The 22,650-nt window shown below is 47.9% G+C and overlaps 1 protein-coding gene across 1 annotated transcript; it reads right to left on the bottom strand.

Moving 5' to 3' along the window:
- Positions 1–16,857: 16,857 nt before the first annotated feature.
- Positions 16,858–19,376, bottom strand: SMIM42 (small integral membrane protein 42; the record flags this gene model as incomplete). Its single annotated transcript, XM_082346199.1, is given in 3 exon segments — positions 16,858–18,870; positions 18,874–19,118; positions 19,325–19,376. Coding segments are annotated over 3 exon segments (357 nt in total). The 3' UTR covers positions 16,858–18,810.
- Between the last annotated feature and the right edge of the window lie 3,274 nt (positions 19,377–22,650).

The following is a 22,650-nucleotide window of genomic DNA, read 5'->3' as shown; positions in this document are numbered from 1 at the left end:
CTCTTGCTCCCTGGACCCCTTTCTTCAATGAAACTACCTGAAGTTTGGGGGGTGCTTAGGATAGGGAAGAAGCTAGCATTTATTAAGTAAATGTGCCAAGCACTTTCATAAATGTGATTATGTACAACGTTCAGAAGAATGGGCCTCTGAAGCTAGGCCTTAAAGGGAATTCCCCTATCTTCCATCTCAATACCCAGTGGGACAGCTCAGAAGAGCTCAGCAAATAAACCCAAGAAACTTCTGGCCTCAGAGCCCCCAGGCCTCCAGCTCTCTCCTTCTAATTAAACCAAAGGGTTATTAACAGTATCTTCACTTATTAAAATAATTTTTTTGGATGCCTGTCCCTTTGGTCTCTCTGCATGTCAGAGAAAGGAGCTGGAATCTCAGATCCTCCTTTGAAAGGGCAGACCCTCACTAGGGTAGGAAAAGAGAGACAAACCTCATTGTTCAAGAATTGCCCCTTCCTTATGGGAGGACACAGCACCTCCAGCACTGGACATAGGTTTCTCTTGGATTTAAAAACTCCATTGGGGGAAGAAAAAACCTCAGGGCAAATGTAGAAACATTGGGAATTCTGGTCGATTGAGGGCAAAAAGCCTAATATTTGAGTTCAGGCCTGTGGGCTAGCTGTGCAGCTCTGAATCAGGGAGCTGGAGTCTGTCAGTGACAATGAACTCCCTGAGGGCAGGGAAACACCTTCACACTTTTTATCTGTCACACTTTTTATCTGTCAAAAATCAGGGAACTTACGCAACCAGAATGGCATTTTTACAAGGCAGGGAATTGCACCACTGATCTCTGAGTTTCCTTCTAAGCACTAACAACCAGGATTCCATGATTTTGGTGTCTTCTATGGATGGATACCAACCTGGTGGCAATGAAGCAACTCAGATTTTCAGAGCAGTACATTTACAAATGCTCCTCACCAATTTTCCATTCAGAACCCTTGGCTTCTGTATAATATTTATGGCAAACCAGTGGCAAGAGGAAGGATTGAAGTTTTTGACCCTAAGGCTTTCCCACCACAGCTTGTTTCCTTCATACTTGGCATGGACTCAGTGCAACATCTCTGACTCCTTCCGGGACTCCATAATCACAGCAAAGAAAAGAAAGAAAGAAAAAAAAAGACTCAACTCACTCCTATTTAAAGACTCAAACCAGGAGTTATCTTTTCAGGGAAGACTTACACCCCCATGTCAAATTAAGTGACCCTTTTTTGTCATCCCATAGCACCCTATTCTAGCCCCCCCTCATTTGTGCTTCTGTCATGTTTTTATACCCAGCACAGCTTACCAAGGTATTGACACTTTAAAAAGGAATTGTGGTGCCAGCCGTAAAAAAATACTTCTTTCTTTCCACAATATGGTGCCCTCCAGCTAATACCCAATCTCTCTCCTTCCATTCCCAGCCAAGTTTCTGGAAATCCATTGTCTGTGCTTCCTCGTTTTTATCACTTCCCCACCTGAACACACTACAGTCTATCTTCTGATCCTGCCAAACCTTCCAAACAGATCTTGCTCTAGTCATCAAATCCAATAGTCGCTTTTCAGTTATTTTCTTCTGTTATAGGATCATTTTTAAACAAAGGTTAAATCATGATTTGCATACAAATATAAAATGAATGTGTCAAAAAGTGTATTTAATCCATTAATTAACGAGAGATCCAGTAAAATGTTGTAACTGATTCAAAGGATAATTCAAAGTACCACACTCAGATAGGTAAACCAGGAATTCTGAAATGAATTTTTTTTTTAATTTATTTATTTTTGGCTGTGTGGGGTCTTCGTTGCTGCGCGCGGGTTTTCTCTAGTTGTGGCGAGTGGGGGCTACTCTTCATTGCGGTGAGCAGGTTTCTCATTGTGGTGGCTTCTCTTCTTGCAGAGCATGGGCTCTAGGTATGGGAGCTTCAGTAGTTGTGGCACGTGGGCTCAGTAGTTGTGGCTCGTGGGCTCTAGAGCACAGGCTCAGTAGTTGTGGTGCATGGGCTTAGTTGCTCCGTGGCATGTGGGATCTTCCCAGACCAGGGATCGAACCTGTGTCCCCTGCATTGGCAGGCGGATTCTTAACCACTGCACCACCAGGGAAACCCACTGAAATGAGTTTTTCTCCACGAGGCACTAATCAGTTGCACTCTACCATACACAACTGATTTTCATTTCTATGGACAAGAAACATTTGCATTACCAGTTTTCTACAAATTAGAGGGTTGTAAAATAGCTGATAGACAATGAAAAGCAGAGATAACCTTGATGGGGAAGTTAGACAGGACATCCAATAACCTTTTTTTGTGCCTTTTAAAGTGTTTCCTGATACTTCCTTGTCCTGTCTGTAACATTTCGCACTAATGGCCATGCCTAAGACTCTCCGTTTTGCTCTGTGGTGTCACCTCGAATTTCCCCCCACCTCTCTGACTACCCCTTCTCTGCTGAAGTGGGCTCCTCTTCCTCTATTGGTCCCTTAAATGCAGGTAGTATCCAGTGTTTTGTCCTGGATCTTCTTCTCCCTTCCCCCTCTACCCACACTTTTGAAGGTAATGTTATCTATTCTTTTGTCTTTAAGCCACCAAGGCTACGCTGATGACTCTCAAACCTCTATCTCCAGCATAGCTTCCTTCAGAGTTGCAGACCCTACATTTTCTTAATATCCCCCCAGCACCTCAAATACAACATGATCTACCTATGAAACCTACCTTTTCTTCCTTGAATGGGGTCACCTTTTACCCAGCTGCTTAATCTAAAACCTTGGGAGCCAGGCTTGTCTTTTGCCCCTTCCTCATGCCTTATATCCAATCAGTCACCAAGACCTGCTGAGTCTGCTTCCTTGCTCATGCTCCAGCCTTGCCGCTCTTCCCCATTTCCATTATGCCTGCCTTAGTTCAGACTTTCTTCACTTCTTGTCCAGATGAATATAAGAGCCTCCTATCCAATCTTTCTGTCTCCAGCCTGACCCTATCTAATCCATACTTGACTCGGCTGCTGAAATAATCCTTCTAAAATGAAAATCTGATGTGATACTCTCATCCCTGCAATCATTCCATGGCTCCCTGTCAAGGTCAGGACAAAATTAAGCCCATTAACAAGTCAGTCGAGGGCTTCCATGAGCTGACCCCCTCTGTCCAGCCTTGTGTCTTGTTGAGTCCCTTCCTAGGGTTTAAGGAGACCACTTGTGAGTCTACTTACAGTTCCCCATCATGTGGGCCATGCCATTTCCTGCCTCCTTGGAATGGGTTCTCTCCTTGAAATACTTGTCCATCCCCTTTCACCTTTTCCTAGCTAACTCCTGAGCTTTGCCTCCTGCCTGGAGATTTTCTTACCTCCTGCCCATGTCTGGATTATGGGCTCCTCCTAGGTGCTCCTTTCCTGTGTCCCCATCCCTGGACCCAGGGTCACAGACAAGTTTGTGATTGTTGGCCTAACTCAGGAGAAACTCTGGCTCCCCTGCTTTTCTCTTTCTATGTACTTAGCACACAGGGTCGTCACTGTTTATTTGCATGGCTTCCTCATGAGTCAGGGACTGGGCTCCACATGCACCCTTTTCCCTCCTCAATGTCTTCTTCCTACACAGTTCCTGACGATGGCTTATCTCCCCTGGGGAGGTTTTGAAACCATGTAACTCAGATTGGGACTTGAACCCCCAGTCTTTTAACTGAGATCACACACCTGGTCTCAGGACTTAATGAAGCTCCGGTTCTTGATGTCTCATCGAAGAAAGAACTCAGTGAGACAAAGTGATAGGTAAGAAGTGGATTTATTTAGAGAGAAGCACACTCCACAGACAGAGTGTGGGCCATCTCAGAAGGTGAGAGGGCTTGGGAGAAACTCACTCCATAGACAGAGTGTGGGTCATCTCAGAAGGCGAGAAGCCCTGAAATATGGCATGGTTAGTTTTTATGGACTGGGTAATTTCCTAGGCTAATGAGTGGGAGGATTATTCCAACTATTTCGAGGAAGTGGTGGAGACTTCCAGGAATTGGGCCACTGCCCACTTTTTGATCTTTGATGGTCCTCCTCAGAACTGTCATGGTGCTGGTGGGTGTGTCACTTAGCATGCTAATGTATTACATTAATACATTAATGAGCATATAATGAGGCTCCAGGTCCACTGCAAGTCAAATTTTCCATCATCTTGGACCTAGTTGGTTCCAACCAGTTTTTGTCATGTCCTATGGCTATGCAGTTTTCCCAAAGGTTGTACCCTGCCCCCTTCCCTCCTGTTTCAGCTTCACCTAATATATAGCATCTATATATAGCCCCTCTGCCCTATATAGAATCTCAGATAGGGCAGAACAGGAATCGCAGGAAGCCAATAGTAAGGGGAGGAGAAGAACCTGTGATTAATTGATCTGGACCTCTAGTTTCGTTTTTTACACTCATTCATTCTTTCATTCAATGACTCAGTACTGGACACTGTGCTAAGTCTCTGCGGTATGGAGATAAGTAAATAATGCTTTCTGTCCTTCAGAAATGTGCAGTCCTTGGGGCTTCCCTGGTGGCACAGTGGTTAAGAATGCACCTGCCAATGCAGGGGACACAGGTTTGATCCCTGGTCTGGGAAGATCCCACATGCCGCGAAGCAACTACGCCCGTGCGCCACAACTATTGAGCCTGCGCTCTAGAGCCCCCGAGCCACAACTACTGAATCCAGAACGCCTAGAGCTAGTGCTCCGCAACAAGAGAAGCCACTGCAATCAGAAGCCCGTGCACTGCAAGGAAGAGCAGCCCCAGCTCGCAGCAACTAGAGAAAGCCCTCGCGCGGCAACGAACACCCAACGGAGCCAAAAATAATAAATAAATAAAATAAATAAATTTATAAAAAGAAAAAAAAAGAAATGTGCAGTCCAATAACAGAGACCTACCTGTATGCAAATAAATGTAATATGTGATGTAACTGCTAAATACTAGGAATCTGAACACAGTGCCACCTTAGCAGAAAGAGAAAGCCATTGCTTGTAACTGTTGGGGGTTCCGAGCGAGAACTGCTGCCCTCTGAGCAGGGACTTGAAGGATGAGAAAGACAGGCTAGTTTTTCACAGGAAGAAAGGCATTCCAGGCAGAAGCAAGTGGCCCAACAAAGACGCGGAGCTCTAGGTATGGTTTTCCTGGGATCAGCCAACAGTCACAAACTTGTCTGTGGACTGGATGCAGGATGGGCATACGGGGGGCAACCCGGTATTTAAAGAGTTTTGAGATTCTCCCGGACCTATCCCCCCGCGCCCTTGACCCCTCGGGCACCCGGTGCAGCCACCCACGCCCGGGCAGGGTCTCCAGGTTCCGGGGGCGCCTGGCGCCGGCGGCACTGCGGACCCGGTGGCCGCAGCGGCGCTGCCTCTGCCCGCCGGCAGCCGCGGCCTCCTCCGCGCGCCTCTCCACGCCTGGTTTATTATGCACGAGGCAGGCAATTTGCCTTCCGCCCCGGGGACCCATCTCGGAGACAAGAAGGTAGTTTGTTCTCTGTAATGGCTTCTGCTGGAGTGTGGCGGGGCCGAGGCGCGAGCGGGGAGCCGGAGCAGGGCGGGCGGGGAGCGGGGAGTGGGGAGCGCGATGCGCGGAGCGCCCCCCAGCGGCCGTCTGGAGCCCGAAGCCGGCGCACAGGAGGCTGACTCCTTTTCTCTACCCTTCTTTCTGCTGCCCTCTTTGCTTCTTAAGCGGTTTCCTTTGTTTCTCCCATTTCCCCCTGTCTTTCGGCTTCATATTCCTTGAGCCTTAGTGTTTCCTTCCCCCTCCCTCGTTTCCTCCCCATCACGCTCTTCTTTGTGCGGAGACCGGGGGTGAGAGGGGCAGGAGGGATACAGGGATGATTAAAACAGCCAAGTCTCCCAGCATGGAACGCAGCCTCGCCAGGAAGTTTGTCTCACTCCCTTCCCATTCGAGGCCATCTCTGCCTCTCTTTTTCCCTTTAGCATACTCCTTACCAGTTTCTTAGCCAACCCTAACCTCTGTCCCTATGCCCACGGGAAGACACCCCCAGCACCCTGCCCATCATATCCAGGTGGTGAAAATCAAGACTGACCCCAAGAATGAGCACCCATTTCTCCTGAGGTGTTGCCCATTGCCTCCGCATTCACCAGAGGTGTTTCCTTCCTGAAGCCTAAAGTCTCCCAGGAGAGAGAGAGAGAGAGAGAGGGAGAGGGAGAGGGAGAGAGAGATTGAAATCCAGTGACTGGCAGGCTGGCACCTCCTGGGATGATCTCTTCCCGGTGAGGGGTGACTAAATCAGCCAGTTGACCATCTTCTCAGCTGTAAGTTTCTTCCACAAGGCTCAGGAAGAAGCTGGAAGCTGTCTGTCCCAGGGGTCCCCATGAGGAATTATTCCCCGATTTCATCACCTCCAACCCCTTACCTGAGCCATCAACACCACCAGGTCAGGCAGTGGAACTTGTGTCCATGCAGACATCTGCATAGCAGGATGTGAACACTGAGCGAACAGTGAGTGCATGCTATTTACATTCAGGTGGACGAGCTGTGTGCTCCTAATGGCTTACCTCCCCTCTGAATCTCAGTTCTCTCATCTGTAAAATAAGGAGGTTGCATTGGATGGAGTCAGAGATCTACAAACTGTGCTAATCCATGACTCTATGTTAGGGGTAGAGACTATCTCAGAATATCCCAGGCAGGGGAATGTCCTCTGTGCTCATGGATTCAGAAAGTTTCCCTGTGCAAGGGGAGTCCCTGAGTCATCTGAACGAGTGGAAGGGAGTGGCGGGGTAGGCTGGGGCACGGAAGGAGGAGCAGGAGTGATCTGGGGCAGACGTGTGTCTGAAAGAAGCAGGGGAAGAGGGGCTGAGCTGGGTTACAAGTGTAGCCACAGGGAGAGAGTGTGGGGACTGGGATGGTTGGAAAGTAAAGGGGTGGAGGGTTGAAGCCCAGAGCTTGAGGACACCTCAGGTGATGTTCTCAGTGTGGAGGAAGTCGAAAGGCTCCTGGGGAACAAGGAGGGAGTGGCAGGAGGGGACAGAAGGGCCCCAGCAGGCTGGGAAGAAGAAACCAAAGAGGTGCCCAGGCCAGGAACTGAGCAGGGACAGTGGTCCAGGAGCCTGAAGGACATGTGGCTTGGAGAGTGAGGGGGAGCTGTGTGGTGGAGGACCTGGACCTTCCTGCTGAATCTCCTCCAAGCCTGTTGTCATCTGAGGACCCTGTCCCCTGAGGTTTGCTGGACTTCCCAACAATGCAGGGGCACCTCCTCCAAAGAACGTGAGGGTTTGTGCTCAAGGCATCGCCTCCTCCTTCTCAGGAAAGGATAAGTGGCTTGTAACTGAAAGGCAGGAAGACCCTGGGCATGTGTGTTTGTGTGGGGGGCCAGTGTGTGCACAGGGGAGCCTGTGTTGGGGATGGGGATGTGCGTGTGGACTGGGGTGTGCCGGGACTGGGGGAGGGGACTGTGCAGGAATGGGGCTGCTGCTGGGGCTGCGTGGGACTTGGGAGCACCTGCCAGAGTCCAGCCACAGCTCTGGGGAAAGAGGGAGGAGTCAAGGGAGGGCTGAGAACCAGGGAGAAGAGCCCGCCCAGGCTGCAGTGGCATGGCGAGAGAATGAATGGGCCTGACCAGGATGAGGAACCTTTCCTCAGTTACAGATCTTATGAAGGAGAACAAAGGAGCAGGGGGGAGGCACAGCACGGAGGGAGAGAGATGCCAAATGGAGGAGGAGGACGGAAGAGGGAGGGCAAGTAGGAGAATGACAGAGCCCAGTGGAGATTGATCCAGGAAAGAGAGGCCCGTTCAGCTCAGTAATACTTGTGTACTTGCTCTGGGCACTGTGGGGAAGAAAGAGGCAGTTCTGGCCTTTAGGGGAGGGAAGCAGATGCAACCACAGGTAATTCCTGAGATGGGGGGGGGGGGAGGGGAAGCTGCTATTCTCACCTGGGGTTTCAGAAGAGGCTACAGGAAAGAATGAGCAAGAGACTGAGATATACTATATAGATACAGTGAGAGGAGGAGTGTGGCAGGTAGCAATCTGTTTTGAGGGGCCGAGGCCGAGCTCAGTGCTAAAGAACGTGGCCCAGGAGAGAATTATTGGTCACGGAAGCCTCCTCACTAGGGCTCTCCCTGCCCCTCAGCGGAGGAAGTCAGTCACTCTGCCTTGGTGGGCCGACCAGAGGACGCTCACATATTCTGCTCTGCTCTTTGGTGATACAGACCAAACTATGTCACACCCAGTGCCACACCTTCCATTGGTGCTCAACAGATGCTCCATGAATAAATAACTGAACCAAGCAGCGTGCCTTGCACCAAGCAAGACCCCTCCAAGGAAGACAATATTTTTTTCAATTTTATTGACGAGGGAGTCAAGGCTCTTCCTCAGCTTTGGGAAGAGAATTTAAAACTAAATTCGTAGTTTCCCTGGGCTTGAGCAGTCTGTTTTTCTTTCTTTAAAAAAAAAAGAAAGGAAAGAAAAGCTTAACATGATCATAGGTTTGATTTATGAGCTTCCATCCTGGTCAACATAAAATAATTATAAATTCAAGATTACAGTGAAAATCACTACCATGTTAATTTTTTGAAAAAAGTGTAGGAAGTTCGTAGGCTATATACATTGTCTTCCACGTTTTCTCCTGTGAATGTTAAAAAAAAAAAATCCGGGACCTCCTTGGTGGCGCAGTGGTTAAGAGTCCGCCTGCCAATGCAGGAGACACAGGTTCGATCCCTGGTCTGGGAAGATCCCACATGCCGCGGAGCAACTAAGCCCGTGCGCCACAACTATTGAGCCTGCGCTCTAGAGCCCGCGAGCCACAACTACTGAAGCCCGTGTGCCTAGAGCCCGTGCACCGCAAGAAGGGAAGCCACCGCAGTGAGAAGCCCGCGCACCTCAATGAAGAGTAGCCCCCGCTCGCGGCAACTAGAGGAAGCCCGGCAACTAGAGGAAGCCCGTGTGCAGCAACGAAGACCCAACACATCCTTAAATAAATAAATTAAAAAAAAAAAAAATCCTGTCATGCAATAGAAACGGTTTTAATTGGAAGGGGAAGGAAAAAGGGGAAGATAGTGGGAGTGGGAGTGGGGAGAATGCGGGCAGGAACCTGGGAGATGCGGAGACACCCCCGTGAGAAACTGGAATTCTCATCAGCTCCCAGAACGGAACCAGGGGAGCCAGATGAGGCCCCTCCAGGCTGTGGGCGTCTTCTCCTCCAGGGGGCGCAGCAGAGCACCCTGTGCCTGGTCCGCACGGCCCCTGGGGGTCTGACCTGTGGCTTCCCATAGAGCAACTAGCTTTGGACCAGGCACCGGGAGGGCACTGACTCTCCCTGCGTCTGCCATCGTCTAAGAGAGCCACAACACAGTCCAGAAAAGCCTTTGCGCTTCAGCCAGAGCCCGCCGCAGTCCCTCCTGGCTCCACTGTCCTCCCAGCTGTGGATGAGTAATGGGGCAGCCGGGCTCAGCATCACCCCCTCCCACTCCTCCATGCACCCCTGCACCCTCCTCCCCTCCACCATACGCAGAGTCTGGAGACCCTTACCGGGAGAAGGGTAAGGCAGGGCACAATTTGTCTTTCTGTAATTATCTGTCAGGTACAGCTTGTGAAGCGTCAGCCACCTTCCCCCAACCGTGCAATAAAATAAATTACATACACACGGAGACACGGATGGCACGATCTTGCCCTCCGCCCCCAGTGGGCTCAGCTCTGGGAGAAAAGCTCTGCTCAGGCGAGTCCAGGACTGCTGATACCCGCACTGCGGCCCCGGCCGGCCGGACGCCCATCCTCCCTCCTCCCGGCCCTGACACGTTAGCTTTCATCTTTCAGCCTGAGTTCCTTGCTGGCGAGAAGGGGGAGATCCATTTGGCCTCTAAGAAGTCGTGGTTGCCGAGAAAGAAAGAAAAACACATTTTTGGCCATTTCTGATGAGAGGAGTTGGAGGTGGGAGAGAGGCCTTAAGGTTGCCTGTAATTTCTAAAATGGACTGTAAGGCAAGCACAGTGCAGTGACTGAGTCTCTTCTCTGTAACAGTGATGGCAGCCACTGTACGTAGGGCCATTGGACCCAGGCACCACGCTAAGCTCTTTACACACGTTGTTTCATGGAACTCCACAAGGAAACCCCGTGGAACAGGGGTTTTTATCTGCACTGTGGAGATGAGGACTCGGAGACTCAGAGAAGTCGAGCGATCTGCCCTCAGTCACACAGCTGGTTGTGCCTGACTTGAGGCCCGGCTCTTCACTGTTATGGGGTGGGGCTCCGTGGAGCTCTAGCTCTTGAAGGCAGAGGAGCAGGGGGTGGGCTCTTGTTACTTCCTCTTTAAAATATGCATAATATGATCATCTTCTCTGAATCCCTGTGACAGTTAAAGATAGCAAGTCTTGGTATTTGTAGGGGCTGGAGAAACGAGGTACCTCACCCTCTGCCCTCTCTTCAGTGTCCCTCCATACGCAGGGAGCTCGGTGCTGTGAGCCTGGTTGGACACAGACATCCTTGAGGACTCAGAGGAACATTTTGGGTCAGGGGTCCTGATCCTTTCTGTGCGCAGGACCCCTCTGGCAGTTTGGTGAAGTCTTTGGGCCCCTCCTCACAATGTTCCCAAATGCATATGCTGAAATATGTAGGATTACAAAGGAAGCCAATTATACTGAAATACTGTTATTGAAAGAGTCAAAAAAACTAAATTTGTGACATAGTAATCTACCACCTACTTTAACAATGCATTCAATAACCAGATCTAGCAGCAGATCTAATAACTACCATAATTTCCAGGTGGTGATGAGTGTAAATGATATTTCAAGAGATCTGCGGGGGCTTCCCTGGTGGTGCAGTGGTTGAGAGTCCGCCTGCCAATGCAGGGGACACAGGTTTGAGCCCTGGTCTGGGAAGATCCCACATGCCACGGAGCAACTAGGCCCGTAAGCCACAACTACTGAGCCTGCACGTCTGGAGCCTGTGCTCCGCCACAAGAGAGGCCGCGACAGTGAGAGGCCCGCGCACCACGATGAAGAGTGGCCCCCGCTTGCCGCAACTAGGAGAAGCCCTCACATAGAAAAAGAAGACCCAACACAGCCAAAAATAAATAAAACAAAAACAAAAACAAAAACCAGATCTGCGGCAACTGATAGAATATGAAAGCATCTTGATTTCTGTTAGTGACAGAAACACAGGTATTGCTAACCTTACTGGGGCTTGTAGAGGAATACTAAATTCACTTAGCGGTTCGTGACAATGTATCTTTTCCCCCAATTCAAGTTCCCAGACCCCCCCATAAATCTAACCATGGATTCCAAGTTAAGAGTGGTAGCAATTGGCTGACGTACATGTTAGTATGGATTAAAAGTGCAATTTAGGGGTAGACAACTAGGGAGATCAAATAAAACCTTCCTTCAGACAGAGAGGTTTGACAGTACTTGGGCCTTCCTTTGGCTTGGGTCATCCAGGACTTTCTGGAATATTCCAGGTGTGTCTATGAATGAAGCAACCAAGGACCAGTGTGTTTCAGGGACCTGCCTGAGAGCCCTAAGGAGTGAGCCACGGAAGTTAGCTCAAACTCTTCAGTGCCCCTGACTCTGCTCCTAGGCGGTCTCCACCTCACCGTGGCCCCTTTTTCCTCTGCCCTCTGCCGTTGAGGTAAACACAGCTCCCCTCTGTTGGGCTCTGCTCCCCTCACCCCTTGGCCCTGCACTGTACCCTCAGCTACCACGTGGTTCACTGCTGCACAGCTGTGAGGAAACGGGAGGGTCTGGGCTGGGTGGCAGGAGGGAGCTGGGCTCAGAGCAGTGGTGCCAGCTCCTTCAAGCTGAAGAAAAAGGCCACTTTGCCATTCAGGTGGGACCAGAAAAAGCAGCTGGCATTTACTGGAGGGTGAGGAAGTGGGGGCTGGGAGCCCTCAGGCTGGATAAATGGGGCCATGCAAGGCCTTTGGCGATGAAGCTGCCCACATAACATCCTTGGGACTTGAAACGGAGGGGATTCCTTCACCGCCCCAGTCTCCTGGGGCTGCACCATGGAAAGAATGCAAACCTTGGATTCAGAGCGTCTGGCTGTACCCCTGACTTGCCATGAGACCTTGAGCAAATTACTTCACTTCTTTGTGCCTGTTTTCTCAACTGTGAACGAAGACTAATGAGAGCGTCTTCCTCTCCGTTCTCAGGAGGAGGTGGGGCGGTGGGGGGAGAATGTAAGGCAAAACTGCTTTGTAATCTCTAAAGTGTTTTATCGGTGTTAATTATTATTAACGGGAAAGTACTCTTCTTCCCAGGTCATATTTGTATGGTTGTCTTCTAGAGCCATCTTATTTGGATGGAGCTTTAATTAAATCAGCAGCCCCAGAAAACTCTAAGGAACTTGATCTTGCTCAGTCACTGGGCCTTTCTGACCCAAACCAGGAATATATATTTTTGGGGCACACATTTAAAAAGATTTACATATCTCTATTTGTATATATCACAGGATTTACCTATTTGGCTTTTCCTGTCTAAGATACATTATTAAAGGGCTTACAGCACCTCAGACTTCACAACGATTCTTTACATCTTTCTCCTTAGAGCCTCATAATCTTATGAGATGGGTATATTTTTTTCAACTTTACCGATGAGGAAACTGAGGTTTACTTATACAAGGATTTAGTGGCTGAGTGCGTCCAGGAATCCATCTTATAACTCCTTCCAGCATTTGCTTTCATTGTCATTGAGACAAACTCATTGGAGGGTGGAGACAGCAGTGATAAAAAGGGCCTGGGGAGGTAATACAACGTTGAAATCCTTACTCAAAGGAAAACTGGTAACTGGCACTCTTCACGGTTGTTTCTCCTATTCTTGGTTTATCATTCTTGTTGCCAGGTCGGTCGGCTGCCCTTACTTACTCGTTGATGGGGAATGTCACGGAGGCTTCAGTGAGACACTCTCTGAAGTGACTTTTTCTGTTCTTGAAGCGCCAAGCTTATTTTTTGTCTTGAGCTGGCAGTGCTGTTCTACTTGTGGGGGCATGCTCCCCTCAAGTGGTGACAGTGGTGAACTACAAGTGCACAAACGTTTCTGCGCCCTCACAGTGGCACAAGGCAATGTAGTAGAATTGTCACTCTGGTTGGTGACCTTGATGCGGGGATCTGCCTCAGGCACAGATGGGGACTTTGTGCATGCAGACATTGGCTTCCAGCAGCAAAGCATCCTCATACTACACAATGCTTCATCCCCCAGACCCCAGACTTTTGGCTCTCTGAACCCCTAGAGAAAGCCAAGAACAGCCCTGAGGTGAGGCTGGAGAGGCCATTGTTCAAGAAACACAATACCGTGAAATCTTGAGCAGGCATTTTGCATTTTATCTGAAGTACCTTTTTTTTTAAGTCTCAGACTATCCTGTGAGATGTTATATGCCCATTTTGCAGATAAGGAAATGGAGACCTAGAGAGCTTAAATCACTGTTTCTCAAACTTTTTAGTTTCATTATTCTGTTACACTCTTAAGAAGTATGGAGGGGACTTCCCTGGTGGCGCATTGGCTAGGACTCTGCTCTCCCAATGCAGGGGGCCTGGGTTTGATCCCTGGTCAGGGAACTAGATCCCACGTGCATGCCGCAACTAAGAGTTCGCATGCCACAACTAAGGAGCCAGCTTGCTGCAACTAAGGAGCCCGTGTGCTGCAACTAAGGAGCTGGTGAGCTACAACTAAGGAGCCCTGGAGCCACAACTAAGGAGTCCGCCTACTACAACTAAGACCTGGTGCAACCAAATATTTAAAAAAAAAAAAAAGTTTGGAGAACTTGAAGGAGCTTTTCTTTATGTGGGTTATATTATCCATGTTTACCATATTAGAAATTAACACTGAACTTTAAAAAGAACCTATTAATTCATAAAAATAACAATAATAAACTTATTTTTGAAAGAAGGAAGAATAGCATTGTTTCATATTTTTGCAAATCTCTTTAACACTTGACTTATTAGGAGACATGTCATGTAACCTCTCAAAAATTCATGAGGGAATGAGAGTGAAAAAGGAAAGTAATAATTTACTGTTTTTATGAAAATAGTTTCAATCTCGCGGATGCCCAGAAAGGGTCTTGGGGGACCCCCAGGGATCCCAGGACCATACTTTAAGAGCCACTGGCTTAAATAATTTGCCTGCGGGTGCATAGCTAGTGTGAAGTGGCGCAGCTAGGATTTCACACCGGGCTTGTCTGCTCTCACAGTACATCCTCTGGCCAATCTTTCACACTCACTGCCTCCCTCATTTACCTTTGGGCACCAGGGGCCTCCTCTGTAAAAGAAAGTGGGATTCTGGATGGCCTAAGGCCCTTCTGGGGCTGACGCTTCATGATTCTGTCTGGACCGTGGCAGCTCTGGGCAGCTCTGATTCGCAGGCTGCTGCCAGCTTAGGGAATCCACAGTGTTTGAGATTCAGTGGACTGGAACAGTTAGAGCATCTAAAGGAACCGAGAAAGACCAGTGGGGGTCTCCTCACATCCTCTTGAGAAGACAGCTCTGTGAGTCTAAACTTTTCCGAGGATACAGATGTCTCACCCCACCCCCAGCTTGTGGCATCATCCGTTTCAGCCCCTGACACAGTCACTCAGCCCTCAGGGCCAGGAGAATGGGTATGGGCAGAGGTCCCCATCCCTTTGGCCTGTTTTTAGACAAAAGTTTTGAGGATGCACTCCTCTGAATTCCACTCACCCTCCTTCTTCATACCCCGCCTTAAAAAACGATTGAGCAGAGAAAGGTTTACGAATGGACATTTCAAGTGGAAGGAATAGAATGGGCAAAGTCACGGAAACAGTAAATTATCAGGAACTTTGGTAAGTTTGTTATTCAACTGGCATTTTAACTGGTCTTCTGACTCAGTCTCTCCCTTCTCCCATTTGTCTTACACATTGACTATACCCGATTAATCTTGTTTAATGTTTATTTCACTTGTCACTCCCCTCGTCAGAAACCTTCCCTGGGTCCCTCTTAGTTGAAATCTATCACCCTCATCTGGCATTCAAGGCCCTTTCCCATTGGCTAGTACTCTTTTCTTGACCTGATTTCCCATTGTTTCCCTACATGCATCATGTGGCTGGCTCACTGTCCCGTATGTGTCACATGCTCCCTCCCACTCCTAAATCCAAGCCATATATTTTCCTAATATTTCCCCTGTTTCAGGAAGCACCCCCCCACCCCATCGAGCTAGCCCACAGGGGCTCCCCAGGTGTCAGAATGCATAGAGCATTCCATTAGTATCCACCCTTGGCCTTTCTCAGAAACCACCTGGCACTGAGATTGGGGAAGCCCTCAGCCACATCTGGCCCAGAAGCTTCTTGAAAAAGGGAGCAGCATCTTATCCTTTTCCACTGCCTTTTCCCTTTGGTCCCCATTACCCACTGGATGTGTTATGGTGGTTGGTACTTGTTGGTTTCATCCCTACAAGTGCAGGACATGGAGCTGCAGACAGACCTCTCTGAAGGTTCTGGGGAGAAAACAGAGGAGGAGGCAACACAGGAGAATGCAGGGCACAATACTAACCCGGGCTAATGGCATTTTAGAGCCAAGAGACTTCTGATAGGGAAAGAAGAGCTGCCTCAAAGCAGGAGATGTCTTACTCCTCCGTGAACACAGGAGGCAGCAAGGCAGAGGAAAAATAAGCTGTCTTTTCTGTGAGACTTGAACAGAGAGTCAGCCTCTCTGAGTCTCTGAGCCTCACTCAACTTCCCACCTGCGTGCATAATGCCCTTTTCATAGGGTAGTTAAGCAGAACAGAGATAATGTTAAGAACCAGCGTATGATTGATGATCAATAATGATGAAATTTGCAGCTCTGGAGATCTTCTGGATAAGAGCTTCCCATTATCGTGGATAACCTGATTGTCGTCTGCTGGGGACAAACTCCCCAACTCTAAGAGTGTGAAGGAGAGAGGATCCCCCTGTCTGGTGGTTGCTGCAGGGACCAGGTTTGCTGACCCTCTGCTGCCATCAGGTGGCCATAGCTTACAATGCAGTCTGGCTGATTTGTTAGTAAGTTCCCAGTAAGGATAAAACTGAGGAGATTTGTGTGCGTGAGGAGTTGGAGGAGCGAGGAGATCCTGGAGGACAGAAGAAAAGGAGAGGAGGGTAACTTAGAGTCCCTGGGTAGCATGGAGTGACTGGCCCAGGAGTCTGGTAATCAGGCACAAGGCTGTTAAATTAAGGAACCGTAGAGGACTGCCCCCACTCCACCATCCCCACCCACTCCACAGTCATCCCAATTGGTATTGCCCACTGGGGTGTTGTGAGATCCAGTCCCACAGACATCTCCAGCTCTATATGGTTCCATTCTCGCACTCCAGAACCACCATCTTTCTAGCCCACTAATACAACAGAATCCTCCCCTTACAGGGCTTTGCACATGCTGCTCTCTTGAACAGGGGTCCCCAACCCCTGGGCCATGGACCAGTACCAGTCTGTGGTCTGTTAGGAACCAGGCTGCACAGCAGGAGGTGAGTGGCGGGTGAGCGAGTGAAGCTTCATCTGTATTTACAGCCGCTCCCCATCGCTCGCATTACCTCCTGAGCTCCGCTTCCCATCAGATCAGCGGTGGCATTAGATTCTCATAGGAGCGCAAACCCTACTGTGAACTGTGCATGCGGTGGATCTAGGGATCTAGGCTGCGTGCTCCTTATGAGAATCTAATGCCTGATGATCTGAGGTGGAGCTGAGGCGGTGATGCTAGCACAGGGGAACAGCTGCAAATACAGATTATCATTAGCAGAGAGGTTTGACTGCACAGAGACCATAATAAATCAATTGCTTGCTGACTCATATCAAAACCCTATCAGTGAGTGACAAGTGAAAACAAGCTCAGGGCTCCCACTGATTCTGCATTATGGTGAGTTGTATAATTACTTCATTATATATTACAACGTAATAATAATAGAAATAAAGTGCACAATAAATGTAATATGCTTGAATCATCCCGAAACCATCTCTCCCCTGGCACCCCCACCCCTGGTCCGTGGAAAAATTGTCTTCTGCGAAACCAGTCCCTGGTGCCAAAAAGGTTGGGGGCCGCTAGTCTAGAAGACCACACCCCTCCAACCCCACTATCCCCGTGTCTAACTTCCACTCACTTCTCAGCTCTCAGCCCAGGCGTGACTTCCTCAGGTAAGCCTTCCCCAGTCAGCTTCCCTTGGTACACGCTCTCATGAAGCCTAATTCTTTTCAGAGTACTGTTCTCAGTTGATAATGAAGCATTCATCCATGTGATTAGTTCGTTAGCATATATCTCTCACTGTGCTGTGTGGGCTGTAGGAGATGCGGCCCCTTTCTGTCGTATCCCTAGCACCCGGGACAGAGCCTGATACAAAGCAAAGCCTCAATAACCGTTTGATGGATGAACAGAGGCATTTGCAGGATAGGAAAGAAAGATCTGGAGAGTGTTAGGAGTGGTGAGGATCTTTCTGTCAACTCTGAGGCATGACAGATCTTTTCTGGGCTGCCCCCTCCTCAAAAGAAGATGCATGGGAACCCCACACACTCATTTCCCGCTCCACTCCACTCCACCACACCCCACCCCTGCCTACTTCCCAAGCAGGCATGCTGGACTGAGAAAAAGTGTGACAGTCAACTTGAAAGGAAGGCTAGTCTCTCTGATAAAGGAGTCCACTCTACCAGAGGGGAGAGGGATATGTCTTCCTTGGCCACGAGGCTTTGGGTCCCATTGCAGGCCACTTGTAATCAGTCTCTGCTAAAGCTGGTCAACCACCAAAACAAACACCACCACCACCAGGCACTGGAGGGGCAGGTGGGCTCCCCTTGGGTCTGGTAGCAATACTAACCTTTCCTCAGCACCAAGTGATGAAGCTCCTTAATTTCTATGGGTTAAAGTGGAAGGGAATGAATGACGCATGGCTTGAGATTCAGAGTACACAGCCCAGAAAGCGGGGGTGAGGGGGACTTATCTTTAGAGAGGCATGGACAGACACAGTCCCATGATTCTAAGCAATGAGTAAAGCTTCTGAAGGAGGGGCTCTTGGCTCAAGACTCCAGAGTCAAATGCATGTGAGGGAAGAGACAAGGGACCACCTGATAGGATGCTTCCAAGAGGAAGGGTTAACAGTAGGGTTGGACATAGAGGTTCTTCTCCTAGAAAAATACTAATTCCTTCTAGGCAAATGTCAAATGCTCCACAGGGTAACCCAAGGCTAATTGGATGAGGGCATGGATTTTCAAAACACTGTGGCTTTAGTTTGGATTTCATTTGAAAAAGAAGTTAATGTGTTCCAAACTCAGAAAAGATCTTAAAAATCAAACAAAATTATGGTTTTAGAATATGCTGTCTTTAAAATTTACCAACCCACAAAGTTGGAGGATGGAGAAGAAGAGAGAAAAGTACTTGGTGCTTCAAATCTTTTTTTAAGAGGAAATACTCTTTGTTTCCAGAATTAGGTGAGGAAGAGGGAGAATTTTACTTAGAATTCAGAGTAGGTGAGCTGTTTCCCTTTCGAGGATCTTCTGGAACTGAGCTTCCAGTATGGTTTTATTGTCGAGTTGGAGATGCTGTGAGCTCCCAATAATTTCAGTATCCAGGAGTCAACACATACTTAATATAAAAAGGAAAATTTGAACTTGGTAATCAATTTTCAGTTCTCCGTGAGTTTGGTCCTTTCCTCTGTTCATGCAGAAATCAAGAGCCATTTATAATTTCAGTCTGGAAGATTCCACAGAGGGAAGACATTTTAACTCAGGAGGCTGGAGAAGCCAAAGAGCAACAGGATGAGTGTGAATTATAACGGAGGTGGTGGTGGAGGAGGGAAATGAGGCCTGGGGGGAGCTTCTGGCATTGCGGGGTAGGGTGGCTAAAGCAGCTCTTCCTTCCCAGGCTCTACCTCTTGCCTTTGGGGTCTCCAGGTCTTCACCTCAATGGAGTCTCCACCAAGAACCGCAGACCTTCATGCCAGCAGTGTTGCCTCCTTTCTTTGGTCTGGTTCTCTGTTCTTGTTGCCTTTGTCTTAGGTTACTTTCCAGACCAGGATGAGTAGAGTGGCCAGAGTCATCAGGAGAGAAATGAAGAAGAGAACTTTTACTAGGTAAGCAGGATCAGATATGGCAGTGGTGAGTGTACCCTTGTCCCATAAGAAGGCTGGAAGTTGCGGGGAAGAAATAGATTTCTCAAAGAGAGCTGAGATATATGGTAGAAGCAGACTGCCCACACAACCAAGAAAACACCAAGAGAATTGGTCTTGCTCTTTGTAATAGCCTAGGAATGAGCATCAAACTATTGATCTTCTTGCTCACATGGGGTCATTTTCCTTCCAATGTAACTGAGCAGGCAGAGTAGTTTGCTCAACTGCTTCCAATGCAAATACAGTCCTGAGATGATAGTTCAATTGGCAAAACCTCTGAGTGGTAGGCGGGGCTTCTGAGGCTTTGTGATGTCACTTGAGGATAAGGCTAGGGTCTGACCTGAAGGTTCCAGTCCAGAAACTTCCATCTTCTGGGCACCACCTCCCTTCATGTCTGGCCTCCAGATTGAAAAGAGAGTTCCCTAATTGCCTGAGAAGTTGTCCCTTCAATCCTCTTTTATTTATTTATTAAAAAAATTATTTTCATTTTGAAGTTATTTTACATATATAGGAAGCTACAAAGATAATACAGAGAAGTTCCATGTATCCTTCACCCAGTGTCCCCCAGTGGCTAATCTTGTGTAACTACAGTACAAAATCAAAACCAGTAGATGGACACTGAAACAAATGTGTGCATATAGTTATACGGCATTTTATCATACAAGTAAATTCTGGTAACCATGCTGAAATCGAGACACTGAATGATTCCATCATCATGAAGAACTATTGTTCACATTCTGTCAGTGGGAGACACTTGTAGAAACTCACCTCCCTTTAAGTCCCTTTACCTCCTCCATTTATAATATAATTTTATTAAATATTCCTTCTACATACATTGAAATTACCATTTAGACAATATTATGCTTTTTGCTTTAATTTTCAAACATAATTTAGAAAACAAGAGGAGAAGGAAAGTCTATTGTATTTACGCAAATTACTGTTTTTCAACTTGGGTCATTTATATTGTTTGATCTTCAAGTTCATTGATTCTTTTCCTCCATCCCTTCCATTCTGCTGTTGAGCTTATCCATTGAGTTTTTAATTTTGGTAATTATATTTTTCAGTTATAAAATTTCCATTTAGTTCTTCTTTATATCTTCCATTATTTCACTGAGATTTTCTATTTTTTAATTTGTTTCAAGTGTATTCATAATTGTTTGTTGAGACATTTTTATGATTCTTCAAAATCCTTGTCAGATAATTCCAATATCTGTATCATCTTGGTATGGGCATATGCCGATTGTCTTTTTAAATTTGAGATGAGGTTTTCCTGCTTCTTGGTATGATTTACGATCTTGATTGCCTGCTGGACAGTTTGGTTGTTATGAGACTCTGGATCTTATTTAAATCTTCTGTTTTAGCAGGATTCCTCTGACATCATGCCAGTTGTGGGTAAGGGGCATCACCTCATGAATGTCAGGCAGGAGTGAAGGTCCAGGTTCTCCACTCAGCCTCCTTTGTCCACCCAGAGTAGAGGGGGGAGGTAACTCCTCATTTCGGGGTGCATATAGGATTTCAGACTCCCTAGGTGGCCTCCTCTGACACTCTGGCAGGGAGGGGGAGGGGGAGGGGTGTCATTACCTCGGAATGGGGAACTCACTACCTCTGGGCAGGAATGAAAGGTTGGCTCCCCACTCTATCTTCTCTGATACTACCCTGGTGAGGGGAATGGGGAATGGGGAATGGTACCTCATTACAACTGGACAAAGGTGGAAGTCTAGGGTCTCCACCTCCCTGTAGGGTTGGAGGTAGGACCATGATTTTTTTCCATGGTGTTCGGCTGGAGTCAAGCAGTTATCGTCCAAAGGTTTTCAGTCTTGCTGGATTGCCTTTTTCCTAGTCCTTTGGCTAGAGAAAGCAAGCAGGCTTTTCTTGGGACTTCATTTTTTTTTTTTTAATTAATTAATTAATTAATTTATTTTTATTTTTGGCTGTGTTGGGTCTTCGTTTCTGTGCGAGGGCTTTCTCTAGTTGCGGCAAGCGGGGGCCACTCTTCATCGCGGTGCACGGGCCTCTCACTATTGTGGCCTCTCGTTGCGGAGCACAGGCTCCAGACACGCAGGCTCAGTAGTTGTGGCTCATGGGCCTAGTTGCTCCGCGGCATGTGGGATCTTCCCAGACCAGGGCTCGAACCCGTGTCCCCTGCATTGGCAGGCAGATTCTCAACCACTGCGCCACCAGGGAAGCTCTTGGGACTTCATTTTGTCTGTGCCCATTGCCATTTCTGGGTTGCTTCTCCAGCACCCAGTCCATGATATATATGAGGCAAAAAGAAAACCCAGGGAACTCACTGTTATGTCGAGCTTTGGGTTCCAAGAACCCTAGTCAGTCTGCCTTTTTCTTCCCACCTTTCAGATCTTCTTATGTTGGTTTTATATAAACTGTCCAGGGTTTTCAGCTATGCTTAGCAGGAGGAATAGGGAGAACTGAATTTACTCCAGGTGCCTCTACCCCGCCCTGGTCTGGAAACTCCTGATGCTATACCAAGATTCAGGCAGGTGATGGCAGAATGGGTACCAAAGGATTTGGAGGGCAAGGACTAATACTAGAGTCTAGCACTGGTACTTTCCAGCGTGTGTGACCTTGGTTAGGTCACTTAATCTCTCTCAGCCTCCATTTTCTCATTGGAAATGAAATTATAGTGATAATAACAAATTTACAGGTTTTTTTTTTTTTAATTAATTTATTTATTTATTATGTTTTTGGCTGTGTTGGGTCTTCGTTTCTGTGTGAGGGCTTTCTCCAGTTGCGGCAAGTGGGGGCCACTCTTCATCGCGGTGCGCGGGCCTCTCTTGTTGCGGAGCACGGGCTCCAGATGCGCAGGCTCAGTAGTTGTGGCTCACGGGCCTAGTTGCTCCGCGGCATGTGGGATCTTCCCAGACCAGGGCTCGAACCAGTGTCCCCTGCATTGTCAGGCAGATTCTCAACCACTGCGCCACCAGGGAAGCCCAAATTTACAGGTTTTTATGCGACTGCAATGAGCTGATAAATGCATAATAACTTTTCAAACCATAAAATTCCATACAAACGGAACTTATTTTAAATGTGAACTAGGATGGAAGTGAAGTGAAGAAGGGGGGGTGTCTAGAGACTATAAGGCAGTTCAAATTTTCTCAAGTTGGTTCTCTCAACTCTTCTATAAACTTGCAAAGATCTGTATATGAATTACTGCCCTCCCCCCAAGATATCTATGTCAATTCCCTGAAACACGTGGATGCTACATTATATGGCAAAAGATGTGATTTAATTAAGGATCTTGAGAGGAGGGGTTTATCCTAGATTATCCATGTGGAAAGACAGAGCAGAGAGAGATGAAGCCACAAGCCTAAGAACAAACCTGGAAAAGACAAGGAATGGATTCTCCCCTAGAGTCTCTGGAGGGAGTGTGATATTGACAATACCTTGATTTCAGCCTTATGGCTTCCAGAACTGTGAGAGAATAACTTTCTGTTGTTTTATTTTTATTTATTTATTTTTTAAAAATTATTTATTTATTGGCTGCATTGGGTCTTCCTTGCTGCGGGCAGTCTTTCTCTAGTTGCGGCGAGCAGGGGCTATTCTTCGTTGGGGTACACTGGCTTCTCACTGCAGCAGCTTCTCTTGCTGTGGAGCATGCGCTCTAGGCACGTGGGCTTCAGTAGTTGTGGTGTGCGGGCTCAGTAGTTG

Source organism: Balaenoptera borealis, assembly GCF_965194805.1.
Source record: "Balaenoptera borealis genome assembly, chromosome: 1".
Taxonomy (NCBI): domain Eukaryota; kingdom Metazoa; phylum Chordata; class Mammalia; order Artiodactyla; family Balaenopteridae; genus Balaenoptera; species Balaenoptera borealis.
Note: the sequence above shows the minus strand (reverse complement) of the source record. Positions and strands in the feature narration are given on the sequence as shown.